Below are 24,184 nucleotides of genomic sequence, written 5' to 3'. Positions count from 1 at the left end.
GGGAAAATCATTGCATAAATAATAATGCATAAATATGATGGACATTCGTTTTCCTGTCACTCAACCAACAGGGAAAGTCCAGATTGTATCAGCTGATGTTTAATGCAGCTGTAAGTGAATTTTTTCTTTATATTTCAAGGGTCTTTTTCTCTTTAGTGATGGACCATCTTGATTTTATTTCAAGCAGGACAGGATTAGAGTGTGAGGCTGCAAATTATTTCCCAGCTGAATGAATCATTTAAAGATAAAAAGTCCCTGATTAGAGTCTCGAACACCCACACAGCCACTGATTCCTGGTGATTAATACTGTTAATGATTTGCCTTCAGGTTGGGAATAAAACAGCTAATTTATTCTTCTGTGCTCCTGCCATCAGTCCACTGTAGTTACAGAGAAAGGAAGGTCGCAGCGAATTGCATGGTGAGGACAGTGTGAGCAGTTCACAGTTTATTAGCTGACTTGTATGAAAACTGTGCATGCAGCTGCAACAAAGCAAGACACTGGTGGCATGTGTGTGTGTTTGTGTGTGAGGAAGACAGAGAGCACAAAAATAATCCAGAATCCAAATAGGTTATATTATATTTATGTATCATTTCCAAAACTATTCAAGAGGTAGACTAGCTAATCCAAACATCCAAGATTAAAACAGACCATTGTCTGAAATACAAATACATGAGTCTGGTTAATATTACAGCATGTAACATATTAATGGCTTCTTTTTTTCAGTACACAACTCCACCCGAAGCAAACATTACATGTCATCAAGATTTCCTCAGTAACATACTAGGGAGGATTTCTATAAAGAAGAAGATAAAATGTAAACTCTTCCTTACAGAGCTTAAAGGGAAGGTCATTTTAATATATTGCTTCTTTAATCTCAGCGCTAATTTAAGTGTTGTGTCCCAAGATTGGAACATATGGCTTCAATATTTTGCATATTTATTTAAAAGAGGTCGTCCCTGCCAGTGGTGTGAAAATAGCACTTGTCTCTGCTAACCAATAAATGATTAACACTGTTAGCTTCCTGTAGTTACACAGTGGAAAAGCCACAGACTGAGTGAGTTTGTTCAGGCCTGCTGGCTCTGGGGGATCCTGGAGGATTTTCGCTGCAGCTCTTTGGGAGGGAGGAGGAGGATAGGGAGGAGCTGTCCTGAGCTGATCTGTGCAGGGCGCTGCAGAGCCGAAGAAGAACGCAGAAGAAGGTGCAGAAGAACCAAGTATGGTAGCAACGGGAGAATCCAAATGAACAATACAGTAGTAAGACAACATTGGCCTTTTAGACAAATAAAGAAAATCAGAGCTAACAATCTTAAAATGATAAATATATTTACAAGTAGATCAATCAATAAATAGTTCAATATCCTCTGAGCAGGCAAAAGCAGTTATAGAAACTAAGAATTCCAATTTAGAGTGAGACACTGAGTTAAGTGGATTTGTTAGGTTCATAATGGATTATTCTTGTTTGTGTGACCGCTAGCAACAACTTCCCATTAGGCTGACCACATCCTGTTTTTACCACATCCTGTTTATTTTAAACCGTCTAACACAGTGCAATAAAATGCTGCGACATGCATTAACCCTTCTCTCCAGGTAGAAAGCACAGATGTGTGCAGCTCATCCAGTTTGTAAGACATGCACTGATGATGGGACTTTCACCTGGTGACAAAACAGAGAGAAAGTCCAGTCAGTGTGACACTTTACACATGTACACACAACACAATGTGTTCTCATTGTGAAGGCAGAGCAGGATGAATAATCTGTATCGTTCTTACGTTAGAACTGCAGTCAATTCTTTCTTGTATATTACATGGCAGAAATACACTGACTACAGAGAAACAAAAACTCTTACACCTCTTAATCAAGCAGTCATGGAGCACGAGTGCCGCAGCAGTTCTGCAAGAATGCACAGCTACTAAAAACTGGGTCCATTGCAGCAACCACAGCTGTGGATCTTTAGCGCACAGGCAACCAGCAACAGTTCTCCCAAATATCTACAGATTTCACTCGTTTAGTTTAATCTAAAAAAACATGGGATCTATTTCCAGCATAGAGGTTAGTTAAAAATATTGAAAATAGCAGCAGAGGATAAAACATCATCATAAATGGTAGAAAATCCAATTTAATGTGGCAGTTAATGCTGAAACAAACAGATTAACATTTTGGTAAATATGCTTATCTGCTGTCTGTATAGTAAATATGAAGCTACAGCCAGCTAGCATAGCCCAGCATGAGCTAAAACTGAAATGTAAAGGCAGTAATAATCCATACAATGCATATAAACCACCACAAAAACACAACTTGTCCTTTTTACACTTAAGTTTTTGGATGGATTAAACAAACAAAATATCTTGTTAATTAATTAGCTTGAGAGGAGCTGGTAGGTGGATTTTGTTGCCTTTGGACAGAGCCAGGCTAGCTGTTGTACAGGCTTGCTAAGCTGAGCTAACCAGCTGTAGCTCCTTATTCAGCAGACAGATATAAGTGTAGTATTGATCTTCTCATCTAACTCTCGGCAGGAAAGCGCATAAGTGTAGTTCCCAAAATGTGGAACTATTCCTTTAACTGCTGACAAGGTTACCTTCATGTCAGACAATGTAAATGCTGTACTGTACTGTTCACGGCACTTTCATCCTGATCAAAATCTCACAATAATGAGGCTAAATGGAGGCCATTTTACTGTTCCCTATCATCAAAAAAAGCGTTTTTCACATTGCAGGTCCTTTCCCAAGATTTATCAGGGAAGATTATCAAGCCCTTTCCCAAGAGGTGCATTTCCTTTGAAACATTTATACGGATTTAAACTGCACTGCTCACTGCTCATGTATGCAGATTTAAGCTGGTATCTGGTGGCAGTTGATCAGGTGTTAATATTACAGTGTAACTCAATGCTTCGGGCGAGCAGAGCATGGGCCTCTGAAAAGACTGACTATATACTGAGATAGTGTGCCTAGGGTTAGGGTAACAGTTTAAAAAAAGGTTTCAACCACACATGAAACATTATTAGAATATTTGTATTCTTCCCCTATTAAACAGAGGAAGTGTGAGAAAATACTTTACCTATTTGCCTGAGAGCTCCTTCTTCATGCAGGACTTAAAAGATGTGAACTTCTCCTCCACTCTGAAGCCCTGTGTGTGTGTGTGTGTGTGTGTGTGTGTGTGTATATGTGAGAGAGAGAGAGAGAGAGAGAGAGAGACAGAGAGTCAGATGGAGAAAAGGGAATACTGTGAGAAAACCAAATTCCCGCTAGATGGCAGTATAATTTCACAAAAATCACTCCAACTCAGAGGTGAGATGTGCTTCAGTAATAAAAAGTGGCAGGAGTGTAATTTAAACATTATTTTTATGGAGGTATTTAAGTATACCACGACCTAAAGAACAAAGAGACATAATTAGTACATACTCAAAGTTGTAATTAAACAGGAAAGCTGGTGTTTGTGACGCTAATAGTTGCTTAAGTAGGCCTAATGATGTAAAAAACATGTATTTCTGCGCTTAGCATCGACCCCTATTTGCCCTTTTGACTTTCATCCAGTTAAATCAGAAGCAGCTGACAAAGGCTGACACTGCTGGTATCTTTCACATCAGCCAGGCCTGCTGTGGAGTCCAATACCTCTGGGCCGCTTCCCTTCTTGTGTACCCTATGAGAAGCTGCTCCCCCAGACTGACGAGGGAGGAGGAGAGTGGGCCAGGTGGGCACATCTGTTCTGTCACCTTCCGTGTCATAAAAGAGAGATGGATGGCATTTAAATGGTCTCTGCTGCCTCACCCCTCCGCCGCGGTGCAGCCGGTCCTTCATGACACCGATGAACTCCTTGTGGCTGAGTTTATCGTCGTGGTCCTCGTCAAAGATCTTGAAGACTGTGTTGACCAAGTGGCGAGTGAGCTTGATTCCCGTAGCCACGTAGACTGCCCGGGTAAACTCATCTGAGAGGGAAGAAAAACAGGATAGAACTGAACAACGAACCACCAAGAAGAGAGTGGTCTTGAGACTCCAGCAGCATTAAATGCTGTCTTCAACAGTTCAGCTTGAAATAAGATGAAAAAATTATTATGTAATTATATCACAACCAAGAAGAGTAACATGGCAAAGAACAGAGAGTTTAACTAAATAATATCTTTCAGACCTTTTAGTTTTATAAGATTTTTCTTGATCGCTGACAAACACATGACAGCAAATACACATACGCCTGTCCAAATACTTTTTTGATTTGGGGCAAAACTTCTTAGTTTCAACCAGGGGAAATGTAATGCTGCAGCATACAATTATATTTTAGACATTTGATATGATAATGTTTTATTTTTTCTATTTTGTGGCAACAGTTTCCCTGACAACACCAACATTAACAAACCAGGTCCATTAAAAAAAACAGGTTTGTGAGTTTGATGTGGAAGAACTGGCCTGCTCAGAGCCCTGATGGGCTTTATAGCCAACCACTGGCGTTCGACATCATGTGCTCTTGTAGCTGAATGAGAGCAAATCCCTGCAGCCAGGCTAAAAAATCTGATGGAAATCCTTCCCAAATGAGTGGAGGCTGTTATAGCAGCACATTATGCTCATGGGATGAGATGTTTGACAATCATATGGGTGTAATGGGCAGCTGTCCACATACGTTTGGCCATTTAGTGTAGGTTCTACAGAAGACATGTGGATAATACCACAAAGAATCAATTAAAACAAATTAGAGACACATAAAAATGTTAATTTCCTTGAATGATCAGGCTCATGTTTACAACCAGCATGTGACTACAAACTGTGAGACTTTACCTTGACCGACAGAGCGGTGGGCAAAGTTGTACATTTGCATGGCGATGGCAAAATCCTCCAGGTTGTTTAGGAACTGGAAGAAGGACCTGAACTCCTCAAAGGTGATGCCCTGCAAAGAGATATACTGTAACAGCAATAAAAACAACAGTTTATTATTTTATTTTATACTAATGGAACATAAAGCTTGTGAAATGCAACACAAGATATTATAAAGTGCCACATGAAGCAAACGGCTGCGTGTGTCAACACTCCAGCAAAGGATAGTGCTACAATTCACACAACACATAATCTGCTTCCTTTCATCCTGCGGGGAATCCTTTAGTGTGTGTGGGACCTTGAAGCCATCAGGTAGATAACACACCCAAAGTATATATTGCTGGATTTTCCCTGTGCAGTATGGACACGCTGAGCTGTCAGCAGCGGGGGGAGGGTTGTAGCTTTTGGGAAGAGGTCAGGCCGTTTGCAGACTTTTCTAAGGCAGATTAACCTGATACTTGAATAAACAAAAACAACAAAAGTGATGAATCCCCAAACATCTCAGGCTTGGCTGATGACTCAAACACTGAGCCTATTGATCTCCACTCAACCATCCTGCTGCTAGTAGCTCCTTCTCTCGCCGGGGGGCCCCGCCAAACTGGCAACACACACAGCCGAACAATTGGAGTAATGACTAATCTGTGATGCTTTGCTGTTTTAACAAGGTGAGGGCCATAAAATATCTCTTAGCCCAACGATGAGACCCACTTGATAATCAATGGAGATCTAGCAACAGGCTACTCGAGGTGGCTGAGGAGCCGGTCAGCGTGCCAAGAGGAAAAACAAAATAAAGCTAAAGTGAGGATGCTTCACTCAACAGCTAATTCACAGTGCGGTTTCAAAAGAAACAGAGGACTAAAATACCCCCATACTCACACAAAACAGTGAGCCGTTATCCTTATATTTAAATGTCTCTGTGACTGCTGAACTAGTTCTGTTCGAGTGAGAAACCTACTCCTTAGTCCAAATTGCTGTAGTTCATGTACATTGTGCATTGCTGTGTCTTTTTTAGTTGCTGTCAATGGGGGATTACAAAGGTAGAATTTATCTAATTCTAAAATTTGTTGGACTGAAACTTTGTGTAAAAAGCTAACTCAGCAGGCAGTTAGGTTAGATTAAGCATAAAGACTGGAAATGGGGACCAACTTCCTATCAGCCCATCTAAAGCACGATAATTAACACATTATGTTTTGATGCTGAAGCTGTGACAAAAATCTTAATGTAAAAAATGACAATTTATTACTTAGTATCTATATATTTTACTGGGAGTTACATGCAGGGACTATTTGTTGGTGACCTCCTGGAGTCCTGTCGTCAGAATGAGGGTCCCGGGTGTGATACCATCATGCCTGTGCACACAACTAAATCCCACTGACTATTTCACACTGCACTAGGCAGACAGAGAAACTGTTGTTCATCATTTAGCTCCAACACATGGTTCCCCTAAAACCAAAAAGAGTTAATTAAAAATATATTTTTTAAAGGTGATACAATATGTGATTTGTCAAGCTATAGAGAGTGAGCTTTAGAGGTGATGGTAGGTACACTTTTTAACTTAAGACATAGCCAGGCTGGCTGTTTCCTGTCTTTGTACTAAGCTAAGCTAATCACCTCTCAGGTCAACCTTAGTGCCAGATTGATATCGATCTTTCCATCTTAACATGTTAATGTTAATGTATTGGATTACATCATGTTGTATAGTGTTCCTGTTATTTTGTCTAACCCTAGACCCCAGTACTTTAAGGTGAGGCAAGGGAGCCGTCAGAGGTCAACATGTGATGACAAAATGAATCTGAAATTAAATAACAGCGCACCTTTTCATCCGGCAGGCTGTGGCGCACGTTGTCCAAATACCCGCTGACGTCGTCCACGTTCGTGTAGCGAAGGAGGATCCGAGCAAAGTCTTCCTCGCTGATGGTGGGCAAGCCTTTGGAGTAGGAGAGGAACTCTATCTCAAGCACCTCTGTCTGCAGGTTGTCCATGAACCTGGAGGAGCGAGACGGACAGCAGCTGCTGACAGGAAACGCCACCACCAGAAACTTGCATGCACAAAGGAACACTTAACATAGTCACAATCAAAACCGCTAAAGGTTTAGCTGCTGGAGCTTCAACCTGGTATGAAAATGAATAAAGGCTATATTACACTGGGAGAAGGGACATCATGATGTATCACACAGCAGACAAAAGGCTTTTCAACTCACTCGTAAAAATCTTCAAATTTCAACTCAGCTTTGCCTTTTTTCCCAAAGAAATGCACCAGCAGCGTTGTCTCTGTTTTCTCATCCACATCCTGTCAGAGGGAAACAAGTAAATCCTCGTTGCTTTAAGTATCCATCTCAGTAATGATTCAGCCAAACACTGAGTAAATATGCACAAAAAAATGTGTCATGGTAACACCAGGTAAACATTAACAATGACTTTTATTTAACCATGCTTAAAGCTTTAAGTAAAAATGTTAGTTAATAGTCATACCCGGAGTTAATGGTTAATTTTTCACTGTGCCCCACAGTGGGCCTGCATTTCTAGCAGATTCATTAAACGTGGTGCAGAGGAAATCTCAGAGGAGCTCTCTTTGAGTATTTACTCTTACTAACAAGAAGATAGATGCATAAATCAAGAACTAGTTCCACCGTGCTCTCTCACACAGAAACTACAGGAGTTTCTATGAGAAACATTCAGAGCCTTGTGCATAGTGTTACTGTATAACCAAAGTAATGAAGAATCATCTTAACGAGGGCACAGCTACCTCAGTGAGATCAGAAAACAGAACTTGACTTGTGCCACGTTTGAGAACTTCCCACATGCCCCGGGCCTCCACATGCTGACAGTCTTTTTTAAGAACCTGTGGCAGCAGTTGAAGCACAGCTGTTAGAAGACAAAATACATCTGGCACATGGGACAGAGACTAGGAAAGGGAAGATGGACAGATAAGCATGGACGATGCACACTGAGGCAGGAGGGAGTACAGAGATGCAGAAACAAGATGAAGAGTGAGACACATTTAGCAGTGGACAAAAAGTCAGAGGAAGAGGGATTGATAGACTGACATCCGTCCACACTCCAACAGGCAGAAACAGACAGGGGCCGACACCGGAGTATCAGAGAGGCCCATCAGCCCTGACATGAGACTGCTCTGCAGCGATGCATGCAGTCTCTTGGCAGGACATCGAGCCAACACAGCCAACACATGTCGAAAGCATGCAGGGCGTGAGACCTGAAGGGAGATTCATGCCGAGTAAACTATGTAACTGAACCCACCCAATACTTCAACATTTGATGCTATGCTGTGAAGTAAATGCAGGTTATCAGACACCGTTCATCTACTAAATGACAGATGACGTTTTCTGGAAGAATTTGGCTCTTTCGTGTGAGATTGAAGTCTAAATATAAAAGATGACTGTGCAGATTTTCTGCTCAATGTTGTCTGGAACACAGAAGCCACTCTGCTATTTTTCCAGCTGAGGTCATGCTCCTGATCTGGGATTAACCAATCATTATTATTATTACAGTTTATGCGGCTCCCTTCACTCTGCCAGCTGCTGTGGGACTACTATAACTACAGCTATACTGCAACGCCACTGTCAACAACATTTTTCTTGTAATTTGTGGCATGTGCAATGAGAAGATCACAGGGAATCTGTCTTCCAAGTAGTTAAGAAACACTTGGATTTCTAACTCCCAGTTATAAACCAAACCATGTCGGTGTCTCTCTCGCTCTGATTCAGTTTATTTCAACCTACAATTTCTTCAGTTGAGATGTGTCACACATCACTTCATTCAAAAGCAACAAGCAGCACACAACCAACGAGAAACAGCTAGCTGCCATCGACACGTGTTCTTAAGTATGGCATGCTTCATTTCATAATATTTATTTATCTTATTCAGTTTTTTTCATCTCTCAAGCCCGAGGGGGAATGTGAGACAGGCGATAAAACAGCTCTTCCTCTGTGCTTCATCACCTTTCACCAGAGAGAGAGAGATTTATGGCATGATCCCACAGCTAATTACGGAACATCTCTTTAATGCACCGCGCTGTTCTCATCTCATCCCATGAAAAGATCCTTATACACTTGTAATTAGAATTTGCCGGGGAAAGCCCAACCACAGCACTGAAAACATGCCTGCTGTGTGCTCTTTGAAAAGATTTGACTTTTGAACTTTTGCTGGAAAGATACCGACAGTACGGCAGAAGAAATAAAAACAAAAAAGCCACACCTAAAGGTGAAGTACTCTGAAAACATAGGTCTGTCCCTCTGTAGGCTCTTCTACGTGTGTGTGTGTGTGTGTGTGTGTGTGTGTGTGTGTGTGTGTGTGTGTGTGTGTGTGTGCACGTGTGTGTGTGCGCATGTGTGTGTGTGCTTTTCACTGCCCTTTCTGACTGGCATCTTCATGGTCAAACCAATTACAAAAGGTAACCTGAGCCAAAATACCACTTCTCAAGAAACTGTAAAAATAATACATGGGGGTCGTTGTCAGTCTTCAGGTAAGAGCTTTTTGAAGTGGAATCTCTCACCCAATGCTGACAAGAGGCAAGAACATAAATCATCTGCGGTGTACCCCCCGCACTACCACACACACACACACACACACACACAAAATGTCAGATAACGTTGGAGTACACGGTAGTACATTTCAATTCCAGTGAGTGTGAACGAGGTTATCTGGTGTTAACAGACACAAATATGGGTGGTGTCAGCCCCTCAGATGCATGTGTGTTTTCTGTAGCCCACTATGCAAAAACATTTTCATGCCAAAAATAAAAGCAAAATTGTTCATTTTCCTTCAGGGAAAGAGAACAATACATACAGTGTGCGCTTGGGATTTGTGAGGACCGTACAGCTGCAAGCTCTGAAAAGCAAAAGAGAGCAGAAAGAGGAGATTCATTTATAATTTAACAAATTTTTTTTATTTTAGAAAAGGAAATTAGTTTTTAAGCTATTGATTGATTTTATAGCCGTCAAGTTTATATATGACATGACTTCACCAGCGATCCGAGATCTTATTCCAATTCTTAAGCTTTGTGAATGTACCCAGAGTCCTCATCTTTGTCTTTTTACAAAGCATCATTATATTTCCAAATCTAGAGTACCCATTCTAATGATCTTTTTGATGGTTATAGGGGCTGCAGAAGACTGTCCAGAGATGCTAACGTTTGTCCCGGCAGAGTAAGCCCCTCCATGTTGTGTTTGTGCGATAAGACCTCAAAGAGTTGGTCTTATCGCTTTGTTCAGCTCTGCCTGTTTACATCCACCTGCATGTGGCATAAGACAGCCCTACAGAGATGAAAGCCTCAGGCAAGTTTTGCCTTGTATGACCACATTCACCTCTGTGCAGCCTGCGTTCACTCTAGGAACACTGTAAGTGTAGCAAGCAAAAACCCTCTTATTTTAAGTAAAATTGAAGATTGAGGTTACTATCAGGCTTTTTTTTCAAACCACAATTGGTCAAAGGACTGCATGTAATGTGAAAGGTGTCACTCGTGATGACAAAGCCACAAAGAATGACCACCTGACGCTGTGGTCTCTGTCAGCTCTATGGAGCGTTTTAGCATCTTTTAGTTGATAGTTTGGTTTTCCGGACTGAAACTTTAGTGTTTGGATTTCCATCAATCTAATCTACCTCACTTCCAACAGACACAACAGGCACATTTTTTCAATTAAAAAAGCTCCAATAAAGCCTAAACACTGTACACTACTGGCACAGTACCAAACGACAAACGGACTAGCTGGTGAACATAGCGCAGTATTTGACAGGAGTTGGTGGAGACTAAAACAGAGCTAAAAGAGTGAATATTGGACGTAGCATTTGTCAGGTGGCAGATACACGACTCTAAATGAATGCTAACGTTGCTTTGTGTCAGTGAGTGAGTGTAAAAAGCCAAATGCTTGTTAACACATTAGTATACCGTGATGATATAAAGTATCTCATAACATATTTAGTTTGTTGTATTGTCTCCTAGAGGTCAAATTAATCAATGAAGGTTTTTTGGGGGGCAGCAGACTGAAGCACAACACCAGACATATAAAGTTCTTACAGGGAATATGTTTGCCAACAGTTACTTATTTACGCATCTAGCAGACATAGAGCAACATTAGCATTCATTCAGGCCATATATCCACTCTTCTTTTAGCTCATCATGAGCAGAAGAGGCTAGAAAATGAGGGGGACTTCAAAGTTGACAATAACACTCTTAATAACCAGCAACCTCTTTTACATCACACACAACAATTTAGTCAATTGTTAATATAAAAGATATTGATGACAGTAGCTTCAACAACTGCTGAAAACAACACATACCTGCAGGTCAAATCTTTGCACATCTTCAGCGACTTCCTTTCTGTCCTTTTTCTTACGGAAAATTTCCTCCAGCTATTGAAAAGATTATAAGTTACTATGCAGAATGTAACATACCAGATCAAATGCATCTTATTACATCTGACTCTCAAGACAAGGTTCGTACCACCAAGAACTCTCTTTTGTCTACCATTTCATTCCCATCTGCATCAAACATGTTGAAAGCAATCTTGAAGCCTGCATGGGGCTCTGAAATCAAACAAAAATGAATGACATTCGACAGTCACTTTTAATCACTAAATTGTTTTCAAGATAATTCTGCTTAAGTCAGTAAAAATATTTACTTACTTGTTAGAATGCAGAGCAGAAAGAGATACTCTGTGTAACTGATGACACCTGGAAAAATAAGGAAACAAAAACCTAAATGTTCCCTTTTCCACACAAGAAAGCATCAAATAGCGTTAAGCAGTTAGCTGAAGGTGTTTACAGATGTTCAAAGCCATGCGCCCAAGATAAATAAGCCATCCACAGAAACAGTGCACCCCTTCAGACAAGAGTAATCCTCTCGCGCTCACTGATAACATCTTAAAAGGTGCCTTTTACTTCATGCTTGGTGTTCCCCTCACACAAACAAAGCCTTTACAACTGAGATGACCTATCTGGACACAAACCCAAACAAATTTAAGGCCTACGGCTTCTGATCGTGTTTGGGTAACAAGGTGTAATACATTCTCAAGTGGTCTGTCCCTGATTGAGAATGGCAGATTCAGGTTTTGTGTCGCGTCCGTCAGCTCCCTTTGTTGTGCGACACAGAGAAGGGAAGAGTAAGTGTCAGGAGACAGCTCAGTCGACTCAGGACGCTTCTGCCCTCTGACTCTGAAAGCATTCCCGAGCTTTTGTTTGCTCGGGAAGATAGAGAATCGAGCGCAGATAGTTATGGGTGACTACTCTTGGTGTTATGGGAAAAGAATTCAGGTGCATTCAGGTTTGCTTTCTTCCAGAAAGAGGAACACTCAAGGGAACAAAACATTTAGTTTAACTCTGCTTCTACGTTTCCTCTAGAGGCTGGAACTCTGCTGCTAACAAAATGATGCAAAGGCTAGTGAAACACGTGTACAAACTGAGGTGTGAAAGGGGAATTAGTGATGCGTGCCATTAGACATAGTTCATCTAAAAATCTTAAGGCGCTCCGTCTTATCACCCCAGCTCCCTGTGTTTGGCAGCTACGGCTCTATAATGACAACAGATCTCTAGCTTCAAAGCCATTAAAGCTTAAATGGGTTGAGAGAAGAAAAAAAACTTTTAAGATTCCAGCCATGTTTCACCAATACCACACACCTTCACTCCTGTAGGGAGCCCCCCACCCCCACCCCTGCAGCACAGCCTCTGAGCTCAAGTAGATGTTGTTAGACAATACAAAGAATTCCACAGAAACACTTCATACAGAGTGGCAGTCCCGGAGATGTAATCCAATGCCATTCTTAGGCTTCATAATGTCCATGGTGATTGGGGGTGGTGGGGGCGGCCAGTTGGACATGTCTCGACATAGCTGGGTTCAAACAGCTCCCTCATTCTCTAAAGCAACGCTTTGTTCACAGATCAATCCAGACGTTTTTTCCCTGACAAAGCCGCAACGTTTAACAGCAGGATTAAAAGCCCCAAATCCCAGCATTGGCACTTAGCTAAAGCAACAGAGGAGAGAGCAGAACAGTGAGATCTGATGCTCCACTGGCTCGTATGACCTACTGAGTGGGAGTGTGCAGGCCCAGGTGGGAAAATTAAAAAGATCTTTACTCACACTGACAACTTCATTTTCTCCTTGCAACGTTAGTATGAATTGAGGTTTGCAGGTGAAGAGTGCAGTCGTTTCACAAGGTGCGTTAGGTAAAATGAGATTCCTTTTCGAAACCCTCCCATGAGGACCCCAAGTGCATTGCTCACATATGATTCCATATGTTTGCTAGCTTGACAGGTCTGTACAGTGAATGTCAATTAACACAGTGACAGAGTGGAAAGTTCTTAAGCCAAGTCCTACTGTATTCCTCCCAAAGCAGTCAGGATTTACTGTGCAACAGCACGGAGGACACACAGCCTAACAGGTCAGTCAAAACAACTAACCATTATTTTCATCATCAAGTAAACTGACGATTATTTGCTCGATTAATCAGTTCATTGTTTCAAAATGTCAAATAATAGTCAATCACAACTTTCCAGAGCCCAAAGGTGGCGTCTTTGACTTGCTCGTTTTGTCTAAACAAAAAGTCCAAAACCCAGAAACATTCAATCAGCTCATTTCAGCAGCTGGAAACACAGAATATGGCATTTTTGCTGACCCTGATCTAATTGTTTTAGCTTTTAAAACATGTATTGTGCATGTTACAGTGCACATAAGTAAAACTGGGGAAAGGAGGAAAAACATGCAGTAAGGAGCATTTCACCTTTCCTATATATATTAGATAGATTTGTGATGCAAAATGATGCACAAACTGTACTCAAGTTTAATCAGTGCCATTTTCAGCCTTTTAATTTCACCTTTTAAGTTTAAATTAATGTAAGTTTAGAATAAGTTATAATCTCCGAGAAGGTTCCTGGAAAAAAACATTACAATTTGGTACTAATTACAGGGAACGTAGAGAAGGTGTTTAATTGCCACACTTTCAATGAAGGAATACCAATTCATTGCTAATGTCACCCTAGAGTTTAATACACAGTCTCATAGCTCAGGTAAACATGCTAAGTGAGCAACTGAGCATAAAATTTAACATACATGACATAAACATTTCCAAAATAAATAAATTATAAATAATGATAATGACATTTCATGATTTATCTACTTGGGTTTAAAGGGCGCTTTTCTTTCAAGGAAATCCCTTAAAACTTTCTCTCCAAATGAAACGTTTAAACTTTATAGTTATCACATTTCTTCTTAGAGAACCCAAAAAGGATCCTTATGTATATTATCAATATTATCAACCTCCTGCAGAGGTTACTTGTGAACATCTACAACATGTTACCAGACTGATCCAGAGAAAAGATAGCCTTTACAACACACTCACTGCTCTGGATTATACGACAACAGACGCACTCTGAACAAGACATAGAGGGCCTTAAATTCAATGGATGATTATGTGTGGAGCTGTGATACATCAAGTCAGTTACTTCACCTCGTTCACGAAGATTTCTGAACAAATTAGATGATCCTTTGCAAACAGGCGGGGTATCAGCCAGCATCTTGTCTAATTCCTGAGAGAACAGAAGAAAATCCCAAATCACTCATTCATTTCTGAATCATGGGTAATCACAACATAATGCAATGTCTGTTGGCATTACAATTACAGTAATTACAGAGGTTTTACACAGATGAGGTGGAGACTCTGTAAAACAGCAACAAGTGCTTTGATGACATACAACTCACCTTTTTTGTGAGGGATTTGCAAACTCTCCGACCTAAACAAAACAAAGTTAGCAGTTAGTGGATGATATATATATATAATATTATGTTTCAATAATGACTTCTGTATTAGGAATATGGAAAAAAAAAGTGGAAACAGGTGTTTATGTGGACAGAAACAAAAGCTGCAAATCTATGTGAACGCATTCCGATGGTCAATAAAGCTGAAGATAAGATGGAGGTGTTGTAAAAAAAATAATAAAAAGACTTGAAAAAAAAAAACACCTGGTCAGGAAATCACATCGATAACAGTGACAATAACCCTCCACAGACGCATTTTAAAGCCTCTGTCTAAAGCTGGAATTATGATCACTCTACACCAAAGCGAAAGCATCTGAGTGAGCATGTGAAGATAAATGTAGGCGTGTATTTCATGCCTTCAATAAATATTTAATAACCAACAAATATGTTACGGATCCAATATGAATAATTTACATAACAGCACTTTAAGCTTTGATTCAGATGGTTCTCTTCTAAATGACCACCATCCTGTGCTTCATGTGTTGTCTTTGAAATTAAACCATCAATGATGCATTATGGTCATGGCCTTCCTAAACATCCACAGGAATGGCAAAAACATTTTTTTTACAGCCACAATATAGCCATAAAACACAATGATTACTATTTTGCAACACATCAGCCTTTAGCCACCAGAGAACAATGATGCACAGAATATTGATACACTGAAGCTCCTTATTTACCTTCCTCATTAGATGCCAGCGAAGCCGTGTCCAAACCATTACATTATAGCTCGCCACACATCTTAAAACATAATCAACCACAGTGATCAGAATGTCTTATCATTACATTTATGACATCCAGACTAAGTTGATTGGTCTCTCTGGGTCTGTGCGAGTTTGTTGCCACATAAATGAGCCATAAAAGCGGGGTTGCTGGTAAAGATGTCTATCTTTATGCAGGTGTTATGACTGAAGCTCTTCAAGCTGTAACTTATGTCCGATGACACTTCACAGGCCCTCACCAACAAGTAATGTTCCAGGAAACAAAACTGGGGCTTTTTTGTAAACCACAGGTAATTGGAGGGTGAAAGAAAAGGGATTTATCTGATGACTTGACGGAAGCATAATTAAGCAAATGGCTGCTGACAAATGGGGCTGATTTCTACAGAGAGCTGCACATATTATAGAGGCGGTGTAGCATCTGCAGTGCAGCACACTGTTACAGTCTTCATGAAGGAATTGCCACCGTCTCTCATAAAATGATAGATACCAAAAGTTTAAAACCGATTTTACCAAAATATAAGGACTCTTAAAGCAACATGATGTAATATCTGTTTGATTTAAATAAGGACAGCTGTACATGTTCATTTGTTATGATTACATTATATGATTGAAACATGACAACACAAGACGCAGCAATATTACTTACTAGTCTAACAGAAAGAATACCAGCTCAGCATCTGACCTTTTATTTCTCAAAGCCTGTGGCTTGGTCACTCTTGTTTTCTCTTCTTCACTTCCTCCTCTAACATCCTCTTCAATCTCTTTGTCTTTGCAATGATCTAATGTTATGTTGATGAGCCCATTTATGTTACCTGCTCGCCCAGCTCTGGCATGACACCGGCGCCGCTCTCCACCAGCAGCAGCATAATGTTGCTTGAAACTTGGGTGGCAAGCTAGCCTACAAAGCTAGACAGCAACCGACGCAAGAGGACTTACAGTAACGTTACTGATGTGTGTAATCAAGTTAGTTTGCTGACATCAACAGCTAAATCTGTGAAACCTCTCACTGATTTGGCTCGAACCAAAAACTTTGCTAACACAGCCAAACATCAAGAAAGTGCAACAACAGAAGACACAGCGAGCCAGCTAATCAGTTATAAGTGACCAGTACAACAGAGAAGGCCAGCTCGGCATCTTTCCTGCATCCTTTCAGTTCTTATAGCTCTCGCCAACGAGTAAAAGCCAGTCCGATATTTCCTCATCTGGTCTCTTGCTCCATCACTCTCTCTTTTTCTCTTCCTCACTTCCTCCGACGTCTTCTTCAGTCTCTTTGCAGCCTCTGCCATCATAATCGTACTGAGAATGTATCCACTGAATCCATTCATTACATTCAAACTCAGTTGCACAATAGTAAATACAGAGAAAGGCTCTTTTGCGTGTTAAACATTTTCCATCACTTTTTAATCCATTATTATTTTAACTGGCCTCAACTACAAGGTTCTCCAGATGTGTATAAGTAGGAACACACACATGGAGCTTCCTAGTTTAGTTCCTGACATTAGTTCCTGTGGCATCCAAAGTTAACTATTTGGTCAAAAAGGGGCAAAAGTTTAACATCAATAGAGCAACTAATAATTGTTTTCATTATTAATTAATCAACTGATTATTTTCACAATTCACTGACAAAAAAAAACAGAACATAAAACACTCACAAAGCCCATGGCGGCGTCTTCTAGTTGCTTATGTTAGTTCACCAGTTCAAAAATATTAATTTTACAACAATGAAAGAGACGAAATTAGCAAATCCTCTCATTTTAGAAGCTACAACAATTAACTGTCATAATTGTTGTTGATTAATTTTCTGCTAAAGGGCTAACTGTTTAATTCACTAACTGTTTAAGCCCTAAACATCTTTCCTTCCTTCCTCCAAAGGGTGTTATTAAAGGGTGTTTACTATTGTGGGAGCTGAGTAATAGGACTGCACTCACTCTTGGGTTCGTTCAAAGTGATGGATTCGATGAAGTTCAGTGGCGTCATGTAGAGCTGGCCCTCGTACTCCACCGAACTGAACAGGCGAAACCTGTTCTCATTGGACGACATGTACGCATCCCCATCATCCAGACCATAGGTCCTGGCCTGCAAACACACACACACACACACATACACACACACACACACACACACACACACACACACACCATCATGAAATATTACAAATCATATCAACAGTGATAATACTGTCTGAAAGATGAAATCCACGGAAGCTTTTCTTGTCACGAAAAGCCTCTCTCACATGGAACAACAAAGAGGCCCAAGCTTTAATTCAGTAATGGGGTGCATGTTATGTCAGCCCTATTTGTCATCCCTGTGCACCAGATAATGTCCCTACAACTGTTCAAACCCAGCCAGATCAGAAGGCTGGATTGGTGAAGACAGAGTGGATCTCTCTGTCAGGTGGCACAGTGCCAGGTCTACTGGGCACAGAGCAAACACCAAGGGAATGTGTGCCCCCCTCTGCTTAACCATTAAACCCCCTCTAACCACCCCCACCGCTCATCAAATGTCAGCCCCTCTGCCAAGTCCCAGTGTCCAGTTTCCTGTGTGCCTGGATTCCTGCTGCCTGTGGACACCAGTTAAGGTTTCCTCCCTCCTACCCGCAGATCAAAAACAAGGAATCTTCTGTAGCTAGAAGTGTGCAAAGCAGACCTGGTTTACATGGTTGTTTACATCCCCTCTGATTCATGAAAATCTTGTCAACAATGTCAGCACATGTCTGAGCAAAAGAGACTTCCTGCAGAAGTGCTGGCATGTAGGCTAATAGGTCCAAACACACATTGTACAGGGGGCAGACAAAATAACTTGAACATCTCTCATAGTGCTAAAAATGACATTAGTGTTGCAAACATTTGTGTAAAGCTAACAAGTAGTGCTGAAATATAATTTATCAACACTTGACACTTAACACTACTTACTTTCTTCCTGCACCTTGGAAGTAGGTGAAGTTGTGCCAGAAATTCCTACTTTATTTTACTCCAACCGAGAGTCCAAAGCAACCCCGAAATTGTAATCTACAATGACGTAAAGCAGAAAAAAGAAGCTGCAAAACGTTTGGCATTTTGCTTGGTGAATGACTTAAACCATAAATCAACTATCCAAATAGTTGATTAATTTTGTGTAGAATGACTAATAGATTTACCGACTAATTGTTTAACCTCTAAAATAGATTTTCTGTTATATATCACTGTAAATTGAATATATTTGGGTTTGGGACTGTTGGTTGGACAAAACAATCAAGATGAATATTAGGGTGCAACTCGAAAATAAAGTTTCTCATTTTTATCTTCCCACCCCCCAAATGTGTTAATAATGTGACAAAAACTAAGTTGGATGTATTTTAATAATATTTACTGGTAGCTCAACACTGATAAAGTTTTACAATATTCAACATTTTCCGATTTTATCAAGTGATATTAACTTTAATATTACAAGTTAGAATAATGCAAAAATCCTCAAAAAGAAGACAAATAGCTGCTAACAGTTACTTAATAATGAACAATTTCTATGAAGAGGACGAAACACATGCACATGCAAACCAGATAGACCTTCAGATAGACCTTAATTAGGGAAGTGTTGAAGTGGCATAAGCGAGCGGTCGTCCACTAACCGGAAGGTTGGGAACCACAAATTGCTCCTGGTGGCTGTGCCATCAGTGTGGAAGAGTGTGGTGCCTTTGGTGTGAGAGACCTGGGTTCAACTCCCCACTGTGACCCATCCACCACTGTGTCCCTGAGCAAGACCTTAACCCCTAGTTGCACCAGAGGCGTGCAACCTCTGACATGTATAGCAATTGTAAGTCGCTTTAGATAAAAGCGGGCAGCTGGGTTTCTGCTCATAGGTGGGTGAATATGATGTAGTGTAAAGCACTTTGAGTGGTCGAAAAGGCTGGAAAAGCACTATAAAAATACAGACCATTTACAGAATTCGGAATTGGGGGCGAAACAGGAAAATGTTCAGACTGTAGATCACCAAGCCCAGTGATAACTGATAGGTGGTGTTAAAAATGAGATTAGTGTTAACCCAAAAATATTATTCTGATTAAATAGTATTTAAACCAAATAATAACTATATTTGTTAACTAATAATAACAAATTAGAATATGAAAAAGAACAGTTAAATGATAACAATACTTACTCAAGGATTAATTTACTTTGGTAGATACATTTTGAATTAAATAACATTTTATCTTGATTATAATACATATGAAAACATTGAGCCCATTGAGCTACCAGTAAATATTATTATATCTGAATGAAACTTTTCACAGGTATTATGCATCATAAAAGGAACAGAATGAGGAGGTGGCACATGGAAAATGTTCAAAAAATATTTTTCCATTACATTGAGTGGCACTGAGCTGTTGTAATGTGACTAGTTTCTTATTTTTTTCAGGACCAAACAATTACGTAATTGTTTAAATAAATAATGAATAAATTTATCATGAAAATACTCCTTAAGCCCTTGTAATGTTCAACCCTGGTCATCTTTGCAGCTGTATTTTGAAGTGTCCAACACCTAAAATCCAGCACCAACAACAACACCAGGTATTACTTTAGATTAGAATTAAAAATATATAAAACTGTGTTAGATTACATTACAAAGTCAGATGTTATTTTTTCCACCCCCTAAAAGTGTAACAACAGTATAATGTATAGTATTATATCTATTTTCTATTTATTATGCGGCATGCAGAAAAAGCAGTTACGGCAGCACCTAGGTCACGTGCTCTATGAACTGCCTTTGACCATTTTGCCATTTCAGCACCAAAGGTCGGGGATAGCTCCTAATGCTGACGACACATTAACGTTACTGTAGTTTCACGTGCACTACATAGTGCAGGCTCATTATCTCGGTAATGCAGATGCTCCGTTATTAGCCTACGTTTACGTGAGAAAAACTAAAAATGAAATTGAAGCCTTTTGAACGACTACAGGCGTTTCAGTCAGACTGCATGTGGGCCGACTGTTGTCACTAAATCTTGACAAAACCCTCCACTGTACCTTATCGGTGGCAGAAACTGATGGCAACGCCAGATGCAAGAGTCGAGCCTCGACATGGCTCTTCAGTCCGGACCGCCTACCTACAAGCGAGCAGCCGTAATAAGCGGCACCGGCCGCGGCGGTGACGCACGCTCCAGCTGCGATAACTTTCAGCGCTTTTGTCGCCTTCGAGGTTGTTTGTTGTTTCAGCGCCGTCAGCGTCCCTGTTTTAGAGCTGTTAGTGAATGAAGGGATAAATCTGCGCAGGGCAGCCATGGCTGTTTACTGAGGTGTCGTAACCGATATCACGCAGAGCACAGCGGAGCGGCGCGAGCAGCCTGCTGCTCCGAGCTCGCGAGAAATGCCGTGGGTAGCCTATTTCAAGTTGCTCTGGGATTAAAGGGCGTCAAATTGGGGAGAGGGAAGGAAATGCTGAAATCTTTGGATACACATGGAAACAGACACTGAATTATGGCTCTCCTCTAGTGGGTTGATTTAAAGAGTCACATAGTTTGTGTTTACGGATTTAATTTGAATTTTAAGGGACGTAAATGCTCAGTTTAAAAGCCCTCAGACCACCAGCAACTCTCTCTCCCTGTGTGTCTTTTATTATATGCTTTGGGAGAAGAAAAAAATCCCTGCCAAGGCACGTCTGAACTGTGACAGCCCCGCCCATTACTAGTCCTTTTGCACCTGCCTCACCACCCCTGCCACTTTGAGCGCAAAACCTCCAGGAGCTCCTGTACCTGCACTGCAGCGTTTGGTCAGCAGCCCTCACTAGTACTGAATCTTCCTCTGCTGTGTCTCCATGGCTCCACTGAGGCGTCACCATCCGCTGTGAACAGGTATGCAACATGAGGATTATCTGAGCAGCAAATGCAGCCCACCCCCAACTGATGAAGACGCAGTGGTAAATAAAAAAAGAAATAAGGAGAAATCAGTGCGACCATCAGCGGATGTTTGGTGAGTGTTTCATGTCAGGGGAGAGAAATCTGCGCGTCCTTCTGTCCTAAGTAACGGAGGAGGTGGAAGTAAACATGCAATAAGTGACAGTGGCAACCAGGTAGTCAACTACGCAAGAGCGCTCCCTCCGGACCTCCTCACTGAACTTTACCCGCTGAGCTTCGACGCGATGGCTGCTGCTGCTGCTGCTCTGGGGGAAGTTGGAGGCGTCTTGCACGGCATCGATGGTGTCTCACAGGTCGGGTCCCATTTCTTCCTGACCCCTCTGGGGGACAGTCCGACGCTACTAGGGGAGCACCTCATACCTGGGGACAGGCTCTCCCGAAGCACCCCGGCGGATTTAACGCACCTCAAAGGGATTCTCAGGAGGAGACAGTTATACTGCAGGACTGGTTTTCATCTGGAAATACTTCCAGATGGCACAGTGCAAGGGACGAGGAAGGACCACAGTCGTTTTGGTAAATCCTGAACTATTTTTTTAATATATATTTTTGATAGCAAAAAAATAAAAAGCAATCGAAAGTGTCAATCTGGAGCCAGTGGTAGCAACAATTAAATAAAACAAATAATTATCAAAATAAGAACAATAACAAGAAAAGAGTGAGAACGATTGATGAAATGAACAAGCTTATGATAGAGGCCTAATTGTGTTTATTAAAATGTATTAAATTTGCCGAAAGCCTGCTGTCAGAGCTGAATTAGATTTTTTGAGCTTCTCCTTTCATCTTTGTCAAAGTCTGTACAGAACAACTGTGTTATTCTTCTTCAGGTATTTTGGAATTCATAAGCCTTGCTGTTGGGTTGATAAGCATTAGAGGGGTGGACAGTGGACTCTACCTGGGGATGAACGACAAAGGAGAGCTGTATGGGTCTGTAAGTACCATCTTTGCTTATTCCTGTTGCCCAAATCCTCATTTTTACCATGTGATGTTTGACCACATTTCCAATTTCAAATAATGAAATGTGTTTTCCTATGTCTTCATCATTAGCCAGGACTTCTCTTATGTTGTGCCTTTTGATGTTTTCAGGAGAAGCTCACAGCTGAATGTGTCTTCAGGGAGCAGTTTGAGGAGAACTGGTACAACACTTACTCCTCCAACCTCTACAAACATGGAGACAAAGGGACGCGTTATTTTGTGGCATTAAATAAAGACGGGACACCAAGGGACGGGACTAAATCCAGGCGGCACCAGAAGTTTACACACTTCTTGCCCAGGCCTGTGGACCCCGACCGTGTGCCAGAGCTGTACAGGGATATCCTGGGACACAGCTGAGACCTGGAGGCCTGGTCCAGTTCAGGAATAGTTGCTAAAGCCCTGTCAGGCAGGGAGCAAGACAAGAGAAGAGGGACGCATGCATTGGGATGTGGCCAGTGCAGGCTGGTGGACAGCAGTCCAACCAGCAGGGATAAAGGCACCGGGGGCCTCTTGTAGGAATGCACGGGCCATCTCTCAGCAGCCAGGAAGACAGGCCAGAAAGTCTGCACACTCTGCATGAGGGGGTCGTTTGTATTAGAGGCTGGGCAACCCTAAAAAGTACCTGCGTGGAATAGGAGATGAATGGGAAACTGTGCTGAATGGTCAGGGAGCATCTCTCTAGTCAGACTGAGACATCAGCCAACGTGGAGGCCGTGGGAATCTATCATGAAATGGTCAGAGAGCCGTAGTTTGTTCAGAAGGACTTTGAAGGAATTCTGTTTTTTTTCTTACCTGTGTCTAGAACTGTTTGAAAAGAGCTAAAATGTAACAATTTATTTATTCATTTTAGATACATATATTTATGTTATATATTTATTTATTTGAGAATATATTTTTACAGTTAGATACATGCAATATAGAAAAAACACTAGAAACTGTACTGATTATATAAAGACTGAGACACTGTACCATTGTCTTTTATTTTGAAAAAAAACTAGCAATATACTGTAATATGACTGAAAATATGAAACATACTGGCAATATTTGGAAAAGATATCCACATCTGAAATGCATTTTATCACAATATGGCAACTGTGAATCGAATATTTAAAAATCTTTGTAATGTTGACACTTAAATTCTAACCAAACTACTGTTACATGTGTTACGGGAGGAATCTGAAGTCAACAAAATGACAATACAAGTAATAAATTGCTCAAAATGTGATCAGAATGTTTTTTATAAGGTATTTTGTTAGTTGCTCACTGTGTCCACATCCAACCAATGTTCCTTTGAAGAACCCACATTTTTACTTTTAGCAGAGCAATATTTTAAAAGAAGTATATAATGCACTGGTTGCCTTTGTCGTTCAGAGTTTAAACATATAAACCAGCTTACGAGACCAATGTTGTCTTTCTTTATGGACACCATTATGCCAAGAGACGAGTTGTAGACCTGATGCACGCATAAAACTTCAAAGCCTCCCTCGTGAATCCTCTGAATGTAGACGCTGCGCAACAACACGATCAGGGCCAAATAAAATGTGACCTTTAGCTCAGGCCCAGCAACTTTAGCTAGTGTATAAAAGTGGAGGTCACAGCGATAAAGATTAAGTAACCTCTGCTGACAGTTTGAGGACGGCAGACTTGTTGAAATGTCTTATTAAATAATGGAAGTCAAAGTGGCCAAAACATTTATTTTCAGACAGTTTCTGTTTCTTTGTGTTAAAAATGTTTAATTAATGGTAATTTTTTACAAGAGATGAACTGACTGAAAGTCTGTTATAGTTGGAATTAGGACGTACAAAGGGGCTGAATTACTCATTATTATTTTTAAAAAGCCACTATCTCATATCTGCAAACTTTCCTCCATGGTTGGGGGAACATCTGTGTTGAAGCATGAAAGCTCAGCCTGTGATCTCAGCCTGTGTGTGTGTGTGTGTGTGTGTGTGTGTGATGCCGAGCCAGTGGGGGTGTCTAAGGGGAGTCAGCCCTGCTGCCAACTCTCTCCTGTCTACAGTGTGATACTGTGGGACTTTCCCA

General features: G+C 40.9%; 2 protein-coding genes across 7 annotated transcripts; one reads left to right on the top strand and one right to left on the bottom strand.

The window, feature by feature from the left end:
- Positions 1 to 565: 565 nt before the first annotated feature.
- Positions 566 to 20,675, bottom strand: micu3b (mitochondrial calcium uptake family, member 3b). 6 transcript variants are annotated; one of them, XM_038699828.1, is made up of 15 exons: positions 20,286 to 20,675; positions 17,217 to 17,364; positions 14,510 to 14,541; positions 14,259 to 14,337; positions 11,443 to 11,490; positions 11,261 to 11,343; positions 11,098 to 11,169; positions 9,607 to 9,648; positions 7,547 to 7,642; positions 7,002 to 7,090; positions 6,615 to 6,786; positions 4,765 to 4,888; positions 3,766 to 3,923; positions 3,056 to 3,124; positions 566 to 1,654 (listed from the first exon to the last, which is right to left on the bottom strand). In XM_038699828.1, exons 1-14 carry the CDS (start codon positions 20,538 to 20,540, stop codon positions 3,056 to 3,058), a joined length of 1,467 nt encoding a protein of 488 aa, XP_038555756.1. In that variant the 5' UTR covers positions 20,541 to 20,675; the 3' UTR covers positions 566 to 1,654. The 6 variants fall into 6 exon arrangements, with proteins under 6 accessions (XP_038555756.1, XP_038555757.1, XP_038555758.1 ...); XM_038699829.1 differs by having other exon boundaries at positions 566 to 1,170; XM_038699830.1 differs by having other exon boundaries at positions 4,765 to 4,873.
- A 149-nt stretch (positions 20,676 to 20,824) lies between these two features.
- On the top strand, positions 20,825 to 23,367 carry fgf20b (fibroblast growth factor 20b). The gene is made up of 3 exons (XM_038699834.1): positions 20,825 to 21,685; positions 21,997 to 22,100; positions 22,256 to 23,367. The coding sequence occupies exons 1-3, from the start codon at positions 21,397 to 21,399 to the stop codon at positions 22,499 to 22,501; spliced, it is 639 nt and encodes a 212-aa protein (XP_038555762.1). The 5' UTR covers positions 20,825 to 21,396; the 3' UTR covers positions 22,502 to 23,367.
- Positions 23,368 to 24,184: the final 817 nt, after the last annotated feature.

This window comes from Micropterus salmoides, unplaced genomic scaffold (assembly GCF_014851395.1).
Source record: "Micropterus salmoides isolate LMB-PRFRI ecotype aquatic unplaced genomic scaffold, ASM1485139v1 Ms_hic_scaffold_5, whole genome shotgun sequence".
NCBI lineage: Eukaryota > Metazoa > Chordata > Actinopteri > Centrarchiformes > Centrarchidae > Micropterus > Micropterus salmoides.
This window is presented reverse-complemented; position numbering and strand designations above follow the sequence as displayed.

What these genes read in the sequence shown, in the direction of transcription:
- fgf20b (XM_038699834.1), top strand. Translation starts at nt 21,397, where the DNA reads ATGGCTGCTGCTGCTGCTGCTCTGGGGGAAGTTGGAGGCGTCTTGCAC. An exon ending in GAAGGACCACAGTCGTTTTG is followed by an intron (nt 21,686 to 21,996) that starts GTAAATCCTGAA and finishes ATTCTTCTTCAG; the next exon opens with GTATTTTGGAATTCATAAGC. An exon ending in AAGGAGAGCTGTATGGGTCT is followed by an intron (nt 22,101 to 22,255) that starts GTAAGTACCATC and finishes TGATGTTTTCAG; the next exon opens with GAGAAGCTCACAGCTGAATG.
- micu3b (XM_038699828.1), bottom strand. Translation starts at nt 20,540, where the DNA reads ATGGCTGCCCTGCGCAGATTTATCCCTTCATTCACTAACAGCTCTAAA. An exon ending in GCAAATCCCTCACAAAAAAG is followed by an intron (nt 14,338 to 14,509) that starts GTGAGTTGTATG and finishes CTGTTCTCTCAG; the next exon opens with GAATTAGACAAGATGCTGGC. An exon ending in AAATTTGAAGATTTTTACGA is followed by an intron (nt 6,787 to 7,001) that starts GTGAGTTGAAAA and finishes TCGCTCCTCCAG; the next exon opens with GTTCATGGACAACCTGCAGA.